The 16486-nt window shown below is 40.2% G+C and overlaps 1 protein-coding gene across 1 annotated transcript in view; it reads right to left on the minus strand.

Moving 5' to 3' along the window:
- The window catches only part of xpo4 (exportin 4), a 106825-nt gene that overhangs the window by 63885 nt on the left and 26454 nt on the right, over positions 1–16486 (minus strand). The window contains exons 2-4 of the mRNA XM_033022736.1: positions 13550–13655; positions 8725–8866; positions 6248–6386 (exon numbers count right to left, since the gene is read on the minus strand). Of these exons, the coding sequence (XP_032878627.1) occupies positions 6248–6386; positions 8725–8866; positions 13550–13655 (387 nt within the window). The remainder of the gene's footprint in view (positions 1–6247; positions 6387–8724; positions 8867–13549; positions 13656–16486) is intronic.

Genomic DNA, 16486 nt, shown 5'->3' on the forward strand with positions numbered 1-16486 from the left:
TGAGAGGAAGATCCTCATTGAGGTCAGTGTGATCCACGGTGTCAAATGCTGCACTATTGTAACCTGCTCTAGGACCTTCAGATAGTAAATGCCCAATATAAAATATTAAAGTATTATTATCAAAGGCAATATCAGAAGACAAATGTTTGAGTGAGTTTCTTAAAAGGCAACAAAGTAGCATGATTTAAGATTTACAATTTTAAGTAAGGCCAATAAAATTGGAGAGGATGCACATGTAGGCTGCTGGAGGCCCTGAAACAGCAGGGGTAGAGGACATCGACACATTGCCTGGCCAGGACAAGCCCTGCAGCTCTGACTCGGTGCCACCGCCAAGACAATGGGGTTTCTGACCAAGTTAAGACCACAAGCAGGAGATTGGCTGACATTTATTAACACATGGAGCTAGAAAAGGAAGGAACAGGCATCAAACTGGCAAAACTCACCAGATGAAAGGATCAACCCCTATTATTTTGAAAAAGTGTTGTGCCTATAAATATCAAACCTAAAAATATAAAGTGATTTATAATTAAATAAGTGAGGTTCAATATTTTTTTCTATTTACACAGACAGAAACTAAAAATGTTAAGCGTTCGTCTCCAATAACTATGAGGATAAATACAGCCGAGTACAAAGGCCGTGAGGAAAGTGTCATGGTTTTGTTAGTTTAAGAATCGTCTGAGCAATTTGAGAGATCATGCATTAGTCATGCAATAACTCATGGGAGAGAAGTGGCGCAGTCTTGGAATACCAATTTTGAATCAATCTCAATGCTTCCTCTCCCCCTGTAGATTTACTCCAAGAACATTGTCAGCATTGTTCTGACTTCAAAGTAAATGACTAGATGCCCAGACCATATGGTGCCAAGGTGGGGTCCATAGAAGTGTTAATGTTCAAAGTTATGCCTGTGAAGCCAATGTCTACAGGGAAAATGCAGTGAGTCTTCCTACCTAGTTAATCACTGTGCACTGAAAGTATGTTACCAGTGTGTTTCTATTTATGCAATTGCAAACAACAGCTGAAGTAATGCTGTTGGTCAGCTGCAACATTTCAGTTCAGAAATGCCACTCAACAGTAATACCTTGACCTTGGTAACTGAATTAATTCAGCCCCCCCCCCCCCTCCATTGAAAACTAAGAAACACTAGCATAGCTTGCAGTATGGAATATTAGCAACGTTTAATAAGGCACAAAGAGCCCATTGCAAAGTCTCAACTGGAACTTGTCCTTACACCTTGAAGTAGGCATTGCATGTAATAGTATCAAACAATGTGACACCAAGCCACCAGAGGAGATATTGGGTCAGATTAGCCTAAAACAATTTAAAAGTAATGTTTTAAGGCACTTTCTAAAAGAAGAAATAAACAGAGTTGGTTTGGCAAGGATTTCAAAACCCAGAGACAAGGCATTAAAATCCAGACAATTATTAAAATAACAATTTAAGGAGCAGCTATTTTGGAGGTTGTGGGATTGATAAAGATCAGAAAGATAATTGGGAGCAAATGCAAACGGGGAAGAGAATTTTAATCTAGCAATTCTTTGACTTGAAACTAATGCAATGGATGGATTAAAGGAACTTGGTATGGATCGAGAACGTCTGAAGAGTTTTAGATAGCCTCATGATTAAAACAGGTTAAACACTGAAGGCTGGTTCAGATTATATAGGATTATACTTAAATCCTGAGATAAGAAACGTGCATATTCGCTTTACGCAGCAAATAATGAGTCATATACATTACACAGGTGAAGCCTCAAGATCTGCCTGGGGACTGGTGGAATTGGTGACTACAGGAAAGCAGTTTATGATAACTATTGAAAACATTGAGTTCATTGAAATTTTTCCGTGGCAAATATTCAGCAAGCTTACTTAAGCAAAACAATCAACAAAAGCAAGTTTAAAAATATTTCTAGCAAATTTAATAATCCACAATTCTTTCACTTTTAATATGAAAACTAGATTGCCCTATGAGCTAAAATAAAGTGAAAGAAGTACGTGCTAATTTTGTGATATCTAAAATCACCTGCCATCCTCCATTATAGCCACAGAGAATCTAAGGTGAGTTGATGGGAAAAGAGGGCGAGCACTGGAGGAATGTCCTGTAATCACTATAACAAAACTATAATCCCTCTGATTATAAACATATTTTATTTTGCCATAATTATTCATAGAAAATCTTGCTCTTGGTGTTAAATAACAATATCTTTATAATAAATGGACAGTCAATTTTGAAATGTAATGAGTATTAGGATGGTGTAGCTGAAAATTTGTTTTGATAGGACATTCATTCCAACTCCACATTCACATGGGAAAAGTGCCAAATGGATATGGTGCTTTTCCGTTATCATTCACACATCCTCAAGTCTACTTTACATTTTACAGCTGTAATTTTCCATTTGGTGCAGCTGTTTTACAGCAAATTCCTAAGTAGAAAGGGCACAGAAATATTTACTCTGATCTCGCATCAGAATTAAACTACTCTCCCCTCACCCCAATTGCCATGAAGCAGATTTAATCCCAGCGTTAGCAAGGTTGACAGATTAATATTGGACCTGATAAAATACCGAGCAAGACATGTATCAAAGAATGAGGAATTGGCCGATCACCCCAAATCAAATTGTTAAAATGCAAAAAAATATTTCTAATAAAACAGTTCTTGTTGACTATTTTAAGCAGTGTGACCAGAAAAGGCAAGTATTCCTTGTTTAAAGGCATACATTGAGAGGAAAACATTTTGATTGCCATTTTCAACTTGTTTTTATTTATGATGCCAAGGATGAAGCAGATTTTTGGAAACCCATTGTCAATAAAGTAACGGACAATTACCAACAACCAATCTTCATAACAGTGTAATCTTGGCCATGTCAGAGGTGATCATGTACACACTGGGAAGCAAATAACAGCAGCACTACAAAAATCCAGCCTTTCTCTTCCCCTCCATTTCCTTGCTATGGTTACAGCTATTGTAACAAGTGCCTTGACTGTTGGAAAGGATAAGTAAACAAACGCATGTGAAGATATTGCCTGCAAAACGTTTTGTGGAAGAGAGATGCTGGTTGAAGACCATGAAAATTTTCAACATTTGCAGTTTTTTTCTTTTACACAACACAAAGGTTGAGTTCAGGATACTACTGGCCATTTTAAGCAGCAATCTTGGAAGTTATGGGAAGGAGGAAATCAGATTGAAGGGATCTAAAATTTGATAAAATGATATGTAGTGATTATACATTCAAGAAGTGGGAGTGGCTGCGCTGCCTTGCAGCTGCGGCTCGCCTGCAGTCCGTTTGTCTTTTCTGTTTTTTGTTTTCTTTTGTCCTGTTTTTGCGGTTTGATTGGCTGTGTGTGTGTGGGGGGTGGGTGTGGTGTGTTTTTTGGCTCTTCCTTCGGGGGGATGCGACTTTTCCTGCCGTATCCCCGTCTCCGTGTCCGTCTGCGCTGAGGCCTATCGCGGAGCTGGCAGCCTCCAACTGCGACCGACCTCGAGGCTGTGGAGGCTGTGGAGCAGAGCCAGGACTTACCAACGCGAGCCTGGCCGAATTCGGGGCTGTGGTTGTGGTGCGGCACAACTTCCGACCCGACTTTGGAGCCTCGGAGGCTCGGCCGTGGGCCAGTGGGCCAGTGGACGACATCATCGGGAGCTCGAGTTCTGTTTTCCGGAGCTCCCGCAACTACAGCTGCGTCCGCTGGACTGGAGGACGGCAGCTTCGGCAGCTTCGACCGCCCCGGGCCGCGGAGTTTGAACCGGCCCGTTTGCGGAGCTCGGATTCAGCCTGCGGGACTTACCTACCATCACCTGGCGAGGTCATAACATCGGAGGCTTGGATTGCCCCAGCGCAGAGGGAAAGCAAGGAGGGAAGAGACAATGACTTTGGGACTTTAAACTGTGTTGAGTGTTTGTTATTTATTCTATGTTATGACTGCAGGCTAAACCATATTGTTTGTTTTGTTTTTGTTTTTGTCTTTTGTTTTTACCTTGTTTGGGATGTGTTTATCTTGTGTGGGACTAAAGATGGAAATTAGCTACTGGCTACAATCTTGCATATTACATGCAAATGTTTTATTAATATGCACTGTCCCTAATAAAATCAATTCAATTCAATTCAATAAGGAAAGAAGAGTGGCTTCCGGATGCAACAGTAAGTCGCAGATGGGAAAAGTGAGCATTTTGCTCAGTAGACTATTTCTACAGTTTTCAACCATGACAAGGGTCCATTTCAGGGGAATGTGAGGAGGCATCAAGCTGAAGATTTTAATTTCATCAAAGTGAATAACTGACAATATTTACTACGAAAGAAAATAAATATAAGGGAGCTAGGATCTGAATAGTTACAAGATGGCAAATGATAGTTCATACAGTGCCCTCCGTAATGTTTGGGACAAAGACCCATCATTCATTTATTTGCCTTTGTACCCCAAAATATGAGATTTGTAATAGGAAAATTACATGTGGTTAAAGTGCACAATCTCAGATTTTAATAAAGGGCATTCTTATACATTTTGGTTTCACCATGTAGAATTTACAGCGGTGTTTATACCATGTCAGGGCACCACAATGTTTGGGACACAGCAATGTCATGTAAATGAAAGTAGTCATGTTTAGTATTTTGTTGCATATCTCCGATTCATGAACAATTCATGAAGTCTGCGATTCATGAACATCGGCAGTTGCTGGGTGGCTTCTCTGGTGATGCTCTCCCAGGCCTGTATTGCAGCCATCTTTAGCTTTTACTTGTTTTGGGGGCTAGTTTTCTCTTCAGCATATAAAAGGCATGCTCAATTGGGTTCAGGTCAGGTGATTGACTTGGCCGCTCAAGAAATGACCATTTTCTAGCTTTGAAAAACTCCTTTGTTGCTTTAGCAGTACGTTTGGGGTCATTGTCTTGCTGTAGAATAAACTGCCAGCCAATGAGTTTTGAGGCATTTGTTTGAACTTGAGCAGATAGGATGTGTCTATACACTTCAGAATTTATTATGCTACTACCATTAGCAGTTGTATCATCAATAAAGATAAGTGAGCCAGTAACTTCTGCAGCCATACATACAACACCACCGTGTTTCACAGATGAGGTGGTATGCATTGGATCTTGGGCAGTTCCTTCTCTCCTCCATACTTTGCTCTTGCCATCACTCTGATATGTTAATCTTCATCTCATCTGTCCACAAGACCTTTTCCCAGCACTGTGGTTGCTCTTTTAAGTACTTCTTGGCAAACTGTAACATGGCCATCCTATGTATGCGGCTAACCAGTGGTTTACACCTTGCAATGTAGCCTCTGTATTTCTGTTCATGAAGTCTTCTGCGGACAGTGGTCATGGACAAATCCACACCTGACTCCTGAAGAGTGTTTCTGATCTGTCGGCAGGTTTTTTGGGGTTTTTCCTTATTATTCAGAGAATTCTTCTGTCATCAGCTGTGGAGGTCTTCCTTGGCCTGCCAGTCCCTTTGCGATTCATAAGCTCACCAGTGCTCTCTTTCTTCTTAATGATGTTCCAAACAGTTGATTTTGGTAAGGCTAAGGTTTGGCTGACGTCTCTAACAGTTTTCTTGTTTCTCAGTCTCATAATGACTTCTCTGACTTTCATTGGCACAACTGTGGTCCTCATGTTGATAAACAGCAATAAAAGTTTCCAAAGGTGATGGAAAGACTGGAGGAAAGACTAGGTGCTGTGAGCTCTCTTATACCTGCATTAAGGAGGCAATTAAACGCACCTGAGCAGTTACAAACACCTGTGAAATCACATGTCCGAAACATTATGGTGCCCTGAAATGGGGGGGACTATGTATATTTCTGTACACAGCTGTAATTTATACATTGTGAAACCAAAATATATAAAAATGCCCTTTAATAAAATCTGACAATGTGCACTTTAATCACATGTGATTTTTTATATTACAAATCTCAAATTGTGGAGTACAGAGGCAAATAAATAAATGATGGGTCTTTGTCCTAAACATTATGGAGGGCACTGTAAGTAGAAAAGGAGTAGAATAAAGTGAAGTGCATTTGATAGCAGTTTTTATCTGCCCTTTCTGTCCCATTGAAATATTCAATGTTCATTTTATCAAAGCGATTAAAGACAGTAAAAACCTGATGTGCTTCCTCTCCACTTAAGGAAGATGAAGACATAAAAACAAAAAGGTGAAATTAAAATTATCCAAGATTTGGCAGAAATGCATTGAAATAAACTACTGCCAGCAAAGGCAATTATGATTTAAAAAGATGTAAAAACCAAAGGCTGCATTAAATACTTACCACTACTGGGTTGCCACTGCTTATTAAGTGACCAACTTCATGGAATATGCTGTTGCAGACAATGGTTTTGTCTAATGAGCCTCGCTTGACAATTACTGCTACTGCTAATAGTATCTGTTCTCGAACATATTTCTGAAGGCTTTAAGGAAACAACAAATACATTAACTGCTTTAAAATAAAACATTATGGTGATAATGTTAACTTGTTATGGTATTATCATGTCATAACAACGATTTTTGTCCTAATGTCAGTTGATCTTAAAATATTCCTTTGTTTCAATTTACAATTCTTTTAATTATCTTATGTTTTATAAGAATTCACCTAGAACATTTTCAAAAGTTAGATTGAATCTAAAAGTCTTGGTTGCCAATCCACAATTTCCCTGTAATGAACCATTTATTACAATGTTCAAAAATAAGATATATTGTTATATTTGGTATATTTGTTGGCTTAATCGGTATCGATGATTCCTTTAAAAGCACACCTGACAAAAGGCTTATTTCATAATAGGCTTACAAAGGCATATATATTATTTCTTATAATTATGGATATATTTCTATTTGTTTAAAATTAAAAGTTGCAAAAAGACAAGTTCAGTTAACAAATTGAAACAGCAGCAGGAACATTTGGCACATTTAACATTGTACATTTTCTAAATCTTACCATAGGATCTAGCATGGAAAGACATGTTCATAAAGGTAACTAAAAGCTTAGTCAACAATGTTGATTTAAGAAGTATTATTTTAAAAAGAGTATAGTGCAAGGGAGAGAGTAGTTTAGTTTAGTGATACAGGCCGTGGCTCACTGAGTCCGTGCCGACCAGTGTTCACTAGTTCTATCCTAAACACTAGGGACAATTTTTACAGAAGCCAATTAACCTACAAACCTGCACATCTTTGGAATGTGTGAGGAAACCAGAGCACCCGGAGAAAACCCACGCGGTCACAGGGAGAATGGACAAACTACGTACAGGCAACACCCATAGTCAGAATCTAACCCGGCTGCATTAGGATAAATTCCAGTGTCTTTGCAGCCAAGGACAACATATGGTATTAGAGTCATAGAGCTAGATAACTAGCTTGTGGAGAGGATGTTTCCAGTTGCGGGTGAGTGTGGGATCAGAGTGCACAGCCTCAGAATAAAAGGACATACCTTTAGAATGGAAATGAGGAGCAATTTCTTTACCAGAGGGTGATGAATCTGTGGTATTCATTGCCACAGATAGCAGAGAAGGCCGTCATTGAGTATTTTTTAAGTGGAGATTGGTCGGTTCTTGATCAGTAAGGGTTTCAAAGGTTACTGGGAGAAGGCAGGCGAATGGGGTTGAATCGATCAGCCATGATCGAATGACAGAGCAGACTCGATGGACTGAATGGCCTAATTCTGCTCTTATGAGTTTATAACCGTCTAAACCATTCCTAACACTGCAGAAGCCAGGACAAAGTTAACTTGGAACATTGAAAGTCTGAGGGATATGGCAAGACCCTATAAGGAATTTAAACTTTAAATTTTAGCACTGTGATGACAAATAAGTGTTGAAATATGCCGAGCAGTAAGGAAGGGGTGATGAATGATGGGGAATAGGCAAGTTGGGAAATGGCCAGGAGGGGCACACAAGATAATTTAAGTGCAACCTTTTTGGATGAATGTCTATTAAACACATTGGTGAAACTATTGTTGGAGACTTTCTGTGAACAATTAAAATAGAACAAGACAACTGCAGTTCCACTGAGCTACATAAAGCCTAAGAGGAGAGGCGGTTAACCGCTTCGTAACTCAATATTGAGAAAATACTACAAATGTGGAATTTTTTGAAGAGTGAAATAATTAATGTTTTAGATTAATAAACATCTGATTTAAAAAAGATAATTGATCTGAAAATTAGCGAGTTCTCTCACTTTACATGCTATCGCAACTTCCAAATGTTCTCAACAATTTGACGTTAATTGCACCCCTATTAACATTTTGCTTTTGTTAAAGTAAGGCAGGTGCTCCAAAAAATGTGATGAAAGAACATATTTGGCTCAAAGAAAAATCCTTTTCTCCTCCCAGTGAATCAAGGACTAACCCTGTTATTTAGGTATGTGGCTGGAATGAGAATTAAGTTCTAACCCACCAGGTCGCAGGAACATAAGTAGAACCAGTGGCCATATGTTGGCACAGAATGTTTGCCAACATATGGCCCAGAATGCTTGCATTTTGCCAATTCCGTTTTAATTCTGGAAAATTCAGCAAACTACTGTACAATGTACAAAAAAGTTGAGATAAAAGTGCATTTAAGCATTGGCAAGAGTAACGTTCAATATTCTAGAAAATCAGTACTACAAAGAGTGCCGAATTATTGGAGTTTAAACAGAATTTCCGAAGCTGAATCATTTGCAACTATAAACAAAACCATCTTGGGGGTCGATTCAGTAAACCTCCTGAATACTCTAATAAAGTCCCATTATCCCAGACTCAAATAACTTAGTACGCACTTAGGCCTTTGCAAGACATAAGTTAATAGGAATGTCCGTAGTGATTCAATGCTGTTTTTTTCCAATAGCACCCATTCTCGCACAACAGCTTCCATTATGGTCGTGGCAGCTTGAAATAGAACGTAATCAACTTTACTGGTTTCTGTGAAGAAAAAAAAAAATTTTTAAAATTTTACTCAACCTTTCCCAACAACAAATTACATAGAAATAACCCACAGGCTTAAGAGTTGAAAAATGTTGTCCCATCTGCAAAATGTATGAATAATAAACATGCCAAAAGCAGAAGCCAACAATGCAGCCTTTCCCAAAACAAGGGAATTTGGAACATTAAAAATAACCATCCGCTAGCTAAGCTAAGTATCTACATCCCTTGGATAAAGCCCATCAGGACCAGTGGACTTGTCAGCTTGTAGCTCCAACAATTTGTCCAGCAACACTGCCCTAGTCTAGTCTAGTTTAGAGATCGGCCCACCGGGTCGACGCTAACCAGTGATCCCCGGACACGAACACCATCCGACACACATTAGGGACAATTTACTATTTTAGCAAGCCAATCAGCCTACAGAGGAAACAGGAGATCCTGGAGAAAACCCACGCAGGTCACGGGGAGAACGTATTAACTCCATACAGACAGCATCGGTAGTCAGGATCGTAATTGTCAATTTCCCCACATTCCTCTCTATTCCAATTGCCAAATTACAACAATTTCTAGAATGTTACTTGGACCTTCCATAGTAAAGATTTACACAAAATACCCGCTTAATCTATAATTTTCTTGATTTCTATTCTCAATTCGCACAAACGTTTCTATGGGCCCAATGTTCATTAACATTTTCTTCAATCTACAGAAATGCTTACCATCAGTTTTGTATTACTGACTATCTTTATTTCATACTCTATTTTTCTCTTTCTTTATTATTTCTTTAGGAAGTCATGAGGTGCACTGGGTGTATGCCAGCCATTCATTCATGGTACATAGATATCCCAGGCAATGCTGGTATTTGTTATTCATCCCTGTTCGCCCCTAAACTGAGGGCCCAATAAAGATTTAACCAATAGTCACATATCAGCCAAACTGCAGCAGATTAGCTTCACTGAATGAAATTAATGAATCAGATTTTTTTAAACCACATTTTTTTTTACCATTTAACTCTAACTGCAATTAGCCTTTAAAAAAAAAAGATATTAAAAAAAAGATATTTATTTAATTACTTAAATTCAAATTTTCGTGCTCTCACTACTCTTGCTACCAGAATAACACACAATTGCTACACTGCTATATCTTAAAATAGGACTTTTCCGTGCCTGAAAACCTGTCAGTGGATCACCAACCTCCTGACAGACAGGAAGCAGCATGTGAGGCTGGGAAAGCACATCTCGGACCCGCAAACACTCAGCAAGGCTGCGTACTCTCTCCTCTCCTCTACTCTCTCTACACCAACGACTGCACCTCCACAGACACCTCTGTCAAGCTTCTCAAGTTTGCGGACGACACAACCCTGATTGGACTGATCCAGGATGGGGAGGAATCTGCCGGCAGACAGGAAGTGTCACAGCTGGCGTCCTGGTGCCGTAGCAACAACCTAGAGCTCAATGCTCTTAAGACAGTGGAATTGGTTGTAGACTTTAGGAGAGCTCCTCCTCCCGTCACCCCACTCACCATCAACAACGCCACAGTCACATCTGTGGAGTCTTTTAAGTTCCTGGGAACCATCATCTCCAAGGACCTTAAGTGGGGGGCTATCATCGACTTCACAGTAAAAAAGGCACAACAGAGGATGTGCTTCCTGCGGCAGCTGAGGAAGCACAATCTGCCACAGGCAATGATGGTCCAATTCTATACGGCCATCGTAGAGTCTGTTCTCACCTTCTCCATCATGATCTGGTTTGACTCAGCTACCAAGCACGACACCTGGAGGCTGCAGCGAATCGTCCGATCAGCAGAAAAGATTATTGGCTGCAACCTTCCCTCCATTGATGAACTGTACACTGCAAGGGCCAGGAAGCGAGCGGGCAAGATCATCTCTGACCCCTCTCACCCTGGCCACAAACTCTTTGAATCATGTCCCTCTGGAAGGCGACTCCGAACTGTCAAAGCTGCCACAGACGGACATAAAAACAGTTTTTTATCCACGAGTAGTTGCTCTAAACAGCCCAAAATCTGTAGCCTCCCTTTGATCTGGTATTTTGTTGGTTCACATGCTTGATCAATGGTGTTTTATCATTAATGTTTTATTATTATTAATGTTTATCATTTTCTGAGTCATTCGTAACTGTCACTGTATGTCATGTTGTTACTTGTGGGAGGAGCACCAAGGCAAATTCCTTGTATGTGAATACTTGGCCAACAAACTTACTTACTTAACCTCTGCTACAGAAATGCAGAAATCAATCTTCCAAAACTACAAAAGACTCCTTTAAAAGCATACACTGCATATCAATTTACTGAATCGAATGAGCAGACACGCTGCCAAATTATTAATAACCTTCATCAGGAAGAGCTAACGACAAGCTAGAAGAGAAGGTTGGGGAAATAACATTTTGTAAACTGCAAGTAGTAAACAAAGGCTTAGGTATACTGGCAAAACAAGTTTAAGTTTTCTTGCCTTGATTTGTATCTACCCGGTTATTTAAAAAAATAACAAAATGCTGTAAATACTCAGCATGCAAGGTCAGACCTAAAGGGAGAGAAATAGAGTTAACCTTTCAAATCGAAGGCCCTTTGACCTGAAACAGTAACTAATTCTCTTCCCAAAGATATGGCCTGACGTGCTGGATGGCTCAATTCTTTCTAGTTTTTAATCAATGGTTTCCAGCATCTGCAGATTTTTTGGATTTTTAAAACATAAAAGCGAACAAGGTTAGGTCAAACAACCTTTGGCGACTGTTTGCCATTCATCAAAATGATGGTTCCATTTGACTATGACCCTTCAAAGTACCCTACAGTTGTTCCATTTGGTCAATTCATATTTCATAGACAGAGACAGCCAAGAATGTACAGGTCAGGAGCAAGGCTCTCTACTTCATCCCAACCGTGTGCTCCAACTCCAACAGCAAAACTGCAGCTGCCACGATATCCATGTGAACTAGGGGGCGCCGTCCTGTATGGTATGGCTGCCCAGCCTGCAGCTGCCCATTTTTTTCACCTCTTTTTTTTTTCCCACCCCCGTGAATTTTAGTGTTTTGTTTTTGGTGTTTTTGGAGTCTTTTTTATTGGGGGGGTGGGGGGAGGGGGAAGCTACTTTTCAGGGTCCCTACCTGGTCGGAGAGGCGGCTTTTCTCCGAGCAGCACCTTTGACCCGTCCTCACGGCTTACCAGCTGGTCTCATCTGTCCACAAGACCTTTTTCCAGAACTGTGGTTGCTCTTTTAAGTATTTCTTGGCAAACTGCAACCTGGCCATCCTATTTTTGCGGCTAACCAGTGGTTTGCATCTTGCAGTGTAGCCTCTGTATTTCTGTTCAAGAAGTCTTCTGCGGACAGTGGTCATTGAAAAATACACACCTGACTCCTGAAGAGTGTTTCTGATCTGTCGGACAGGTGTTTGGGGATTTTTCTTTATTATAGAGAGAATTATTCTGTCATCAGCTGTGGGAGTCTTCCTTGGCCTGCCAGTCCCTTTGCAATTACTAAGCTCACCCGTGCTCTCTTTCTTCTTAATGATGTTCCAAACTGTTGATTTTGGTAAGCCTAAGGTTTGGCTGATGTCTCTAACAGTTTTATACTTGTTTCTCAGTCTCATAATGGCATATTTGACTTTCATTGGCGCAACTTTGGTCCTCATGTTGATAAACAGCAATAAAAGTTTCCAAAGGTGATGGAAAGACTGGAGGAAAGACTAGGTGCTGAGAGCTCTCTTATACCTGCATTAAGGAGGCAATTAAACGCACCTGAGCAATTACAAACACCTGTGAAGCCAAACATTATGGAGCCCTGAAATGGGGGGACTATGTATAAACACAACTGTCATTTCTACATAATAAAACCAAAATGTATAAAAATGGCCTTTAATAAAATCTTATAATGTGCACTTTAACCACATGTGATTTTTTTCTATTACAAATCTCAAATTGTGGAGTACAGGTGCAAATAAATAAATGACGGGTCTCTGTCCCAAACATTATGGAGGGCACTGTAGTTTACCTGTCATCCGTGCAGCTCCTAAATGAAAACATTGAGCTCAAAAAGTGAATTATGGAGAACTTCACAATGGATCACACTTATTTCACAAGATACAACTCGGCTCCGTGACTTGCTGTGTTTTAGTATGCGTTGATCTAAAATTATAACATTTGACAACCACAACTGCTAATTTAATTACCCATGGGATGCGTTTAAAAAAAACTAATTCGCAAAAATAACAGAAAATGCTGGAGATACCCAGCAGCCTAACCTTCTAAGCTCCTCTGCCATTGTAAGAAGCGTTAAAATATCAGAGATAAAGACCTATCTTGTGACTATCTGAAGACTAATAATGGCAATTGGAGATAATAGAAATTCCACTAACCCCACCGCATTTTAGAATATAGAACAGTACAGCACTGGGACAGGCTCTTTGGCATACAAGGATTGTGCTGAACATGATGCCTGGTGAAGCTATTCTCATGTTTGTGCATATATGATTCAGAGGGGAGAAAAAATAATCAGGTTCTACACTCCTATTAAAATAGCTATTACTTCCACCTAGTTTAGCTTATTTTCCCAGCTGAGAAAAGAAAGATCTCTCTTCTGGTCTATATAAACAGATTCACAAACATTTATACGAGAGCGACAAAAATATTTTTCAGTATCAGTGACATTAAACAAATAAAACAGGAGAGATTTACCTAGTATGTGTTTACATATTGCAAATGGTGATTTTGATTTTCTAAATGACAGGAATATGTGTTCTGCATGTTGACGCTGCTCATGACTGACCATGGATGGGGGTGCCTGTGGAAACAGGAAAGTACGGTACATATTATGGTTAGCTTCTCAGCTGCAAGCAAATTAGAGCAAAATTACATTAAAGTGTTCAGATGAAACTTATTTTCAATTAGTATAAATATTTAAGCTGTCATACAATATTAACTGCACAGCTACTTGTACAGGTTACATATAATACCTTGAACTGAGACCTCTATATTCTGAATACAAATCATTTAAAAAAAAAAGTAAATCCCAACTCTTTGGAAGAGTATTAGAATGCAGCCTTTGGCCATGCCTTTGCTTCCCGTAGATCAGGTGAACTCAAAAAGATTAGACAATGCTCTACAAAACGGAATGAGTCTCCCGAAGTGGTAGGCCAATATTCTACCTTCCACCAACATCAAAAACAGCTCAATATTCAAGAGAGTTTATTGTCATGTGTCCCTGATAGGACAATGAAATTCTTGCTTTGCTTCAGCACAACAGAACATAGTAGGCATTGACTACAAAACAGATCAGTGTGTCCATATACCATTATATACGTATATACACACATGAATAAATAAACTGATAAAGTGCAAATAACAGATAATGGGCTATTAATGTTCAGAGTTTAATGCTCCGAGCCAAGTTTAATAGCCTGATGGCTGTGGGGAAGTAGCTATTCCTGAACCTGGTCGTTGCAGTCTTCAGGCTCCTGTACCTTCTACCTGAAGGTAGCAGGGAGATGAGTGTGTGACCAGGATAGTGTGGGACCTTGATGATACTGCCAGCCTTTTTGAGGCAGCGTCTGCGATAGATCCCCTCGACAGAAGGGAGGTCAGAGCCGATGATGGACTGGGCAGTGTTTACTACTTTTTGTAGTCTTTTCCTCTCCAGGGCGCTCAAGTTGCCGAACCAAGCCACAATGCAACCGGTCAGCATGCTCTCTACTGTGCACCTGTAGAAGTTAGAGAGAGTCCTCCTTGACAAACCGACTCTCCGTAATCTTCTCAGGAAGTAGAGGCGCTGATGTGCTTTCTTAATAATTGCATCAGTGTTCTCGGACCAGGAAAGATCTTCAGAGATGTGCACGCCCAGGAATTTGAAGCTCTTGACCCTTTCAGCCATCGACCCATTGATATAAATGGGACTGTGGGTCCCCATCCTACTCCTTCCAAAGTCCACAATCAGTTCCTTGGTTTTGCTGGTGTTGAGGGCCAGGTTATTGTGCTGGCACCATATGGGCAGTCGCTCGATCTCTCTTCTATACTCTGACTCATCCCCATCAGTGATACGTCCCACAACAGTGGTGTCGTCAGCGAACTTGATGATGGAGTTCGCACTATGAACGGCTACGCAGTCATGAGTATAGAGTGAGCACAGCAGCCTTGAGTTGCTCCCATGCTGATTGTTATCGAGTCTGACACATTTCCACCAATACGAACAGACTGTGGTCTGTGAATGAGGAAGTAGAGTATCCAATTGCAGAGGGATGCGCAGAGACCCAGTTCTGCGAGTTTGGTAACCAGCTTGGAGGGGATGATTGTATTAAATGCCTGACATATGAGTTTTTGTTGTCCAAGTGGTCCAGAGCCAGCGAGATCGCATCCACCGTTGATCTGTTGTGGCAGTAAGCGAACTGCAGTGGGTCCAGGTTTTTGTCGAGGTAGGAGTTGATTTGCGCCATGATCAACCTCTCAAAGGACTTCATCACCACAGGCGTTAGTGCCACTGGTCGATAGTCATTGAGGCACGTCACCTTACTCTTCTTGGGCACTGGTATAATTGATGCCCTTTTGAAGCAGGTGGGAACCTCGGACCTCAGAAATGAGAGGTTGAAAATGTCCGTGAAAATGTTGGGGGAGTGCAAAACGAGGGGTCACAGTTTAAGAATAAGGGGTAGGCCATTTAGGACTGAGATGAGGAAAAACTTCTTCACCCAGAGAGTTGTGAATCTGTGGAATTCTCTGCCACAGAAGGCAGTGGATGCTAATTCGCTGGATGTTTTCAAGAGAGAGTTGGATTTAGCTCTTAGGGCTAAAGGAATCAAGGGAAAAAGCAGGAACGGGGTACTGATTTTAGATGATCAGCCATGATCATATTGAATGGCGGTGCTGGCTCGAAGGCCGAATGGCCTACTCCTGCACCTATTTTTCTATGTTTCTATGCTTCTAAGTCACTCCTTTAGTTAGTACACCATATTCATTGTAACACTGAATGTTTCTATGTCCGTCTCATTCTACCATCAGCAGCAAACCTAGCTCTCACTATTAACCTTTGCCCCTCATGAGAAGACAAACTGCTAATGCCGTGGACACTGCAAATATTATTTGACATTGAGGGAAGGCAAGGACTGGAAATGCCTTGATCATGAAAGAGATCTTCAACCCATTTTCATTACCCAAAAGCAAAGAAATACTATATGAAAAATAAAGAAAAAATATATAATCCGGGACAATTTAAAACAAGCTTTACTTATCTGCAATCTTTAACAAAACTGCCGACAACAGGAAAATTATCTGGTCAAATAATTGAAAGTTGGTTTGATTCACAACCCAATGTGCTTTACTCATTGACTTTGCTTTTTATGTATCCGTCACACATGGGAGCTTTAATTATCTCATAATATAAACAACATTTTTGAAACTTGTATACAAAATATTCTGCAAAGGGCAGGGGTAAATGTAAAAGTTAGAACTTTAAAGAGGTTCAGATCAGCACTTCATTGTCACTGGATCAAAATGCTAAAACTGCTTTCCCAACCACACTATGAATGTACCTTAACATGAAAAAACTGTACTGATTCAAGGTGGGAACGTAAAACCTTCTTTTCAACGTAGATTAAGAAATGGGCAATAAATGCTGCCTTTCCT

This window comes from Amblyraja radiata, chromosome 6 (genome assembly GCF_010909765.2).
Source record: "Amblyraja radiata isolate CabotCenter1 chromosome 6, sAmbRad1.1.pri, whole genome shotgun sequence".
NCBI classification, from domain to species: Eukaryota; Metazoa; Chordata; class Chondrichthyes; order Rajiformes; family Rajidae; genus Amblyraja; species Amblyraja radiata.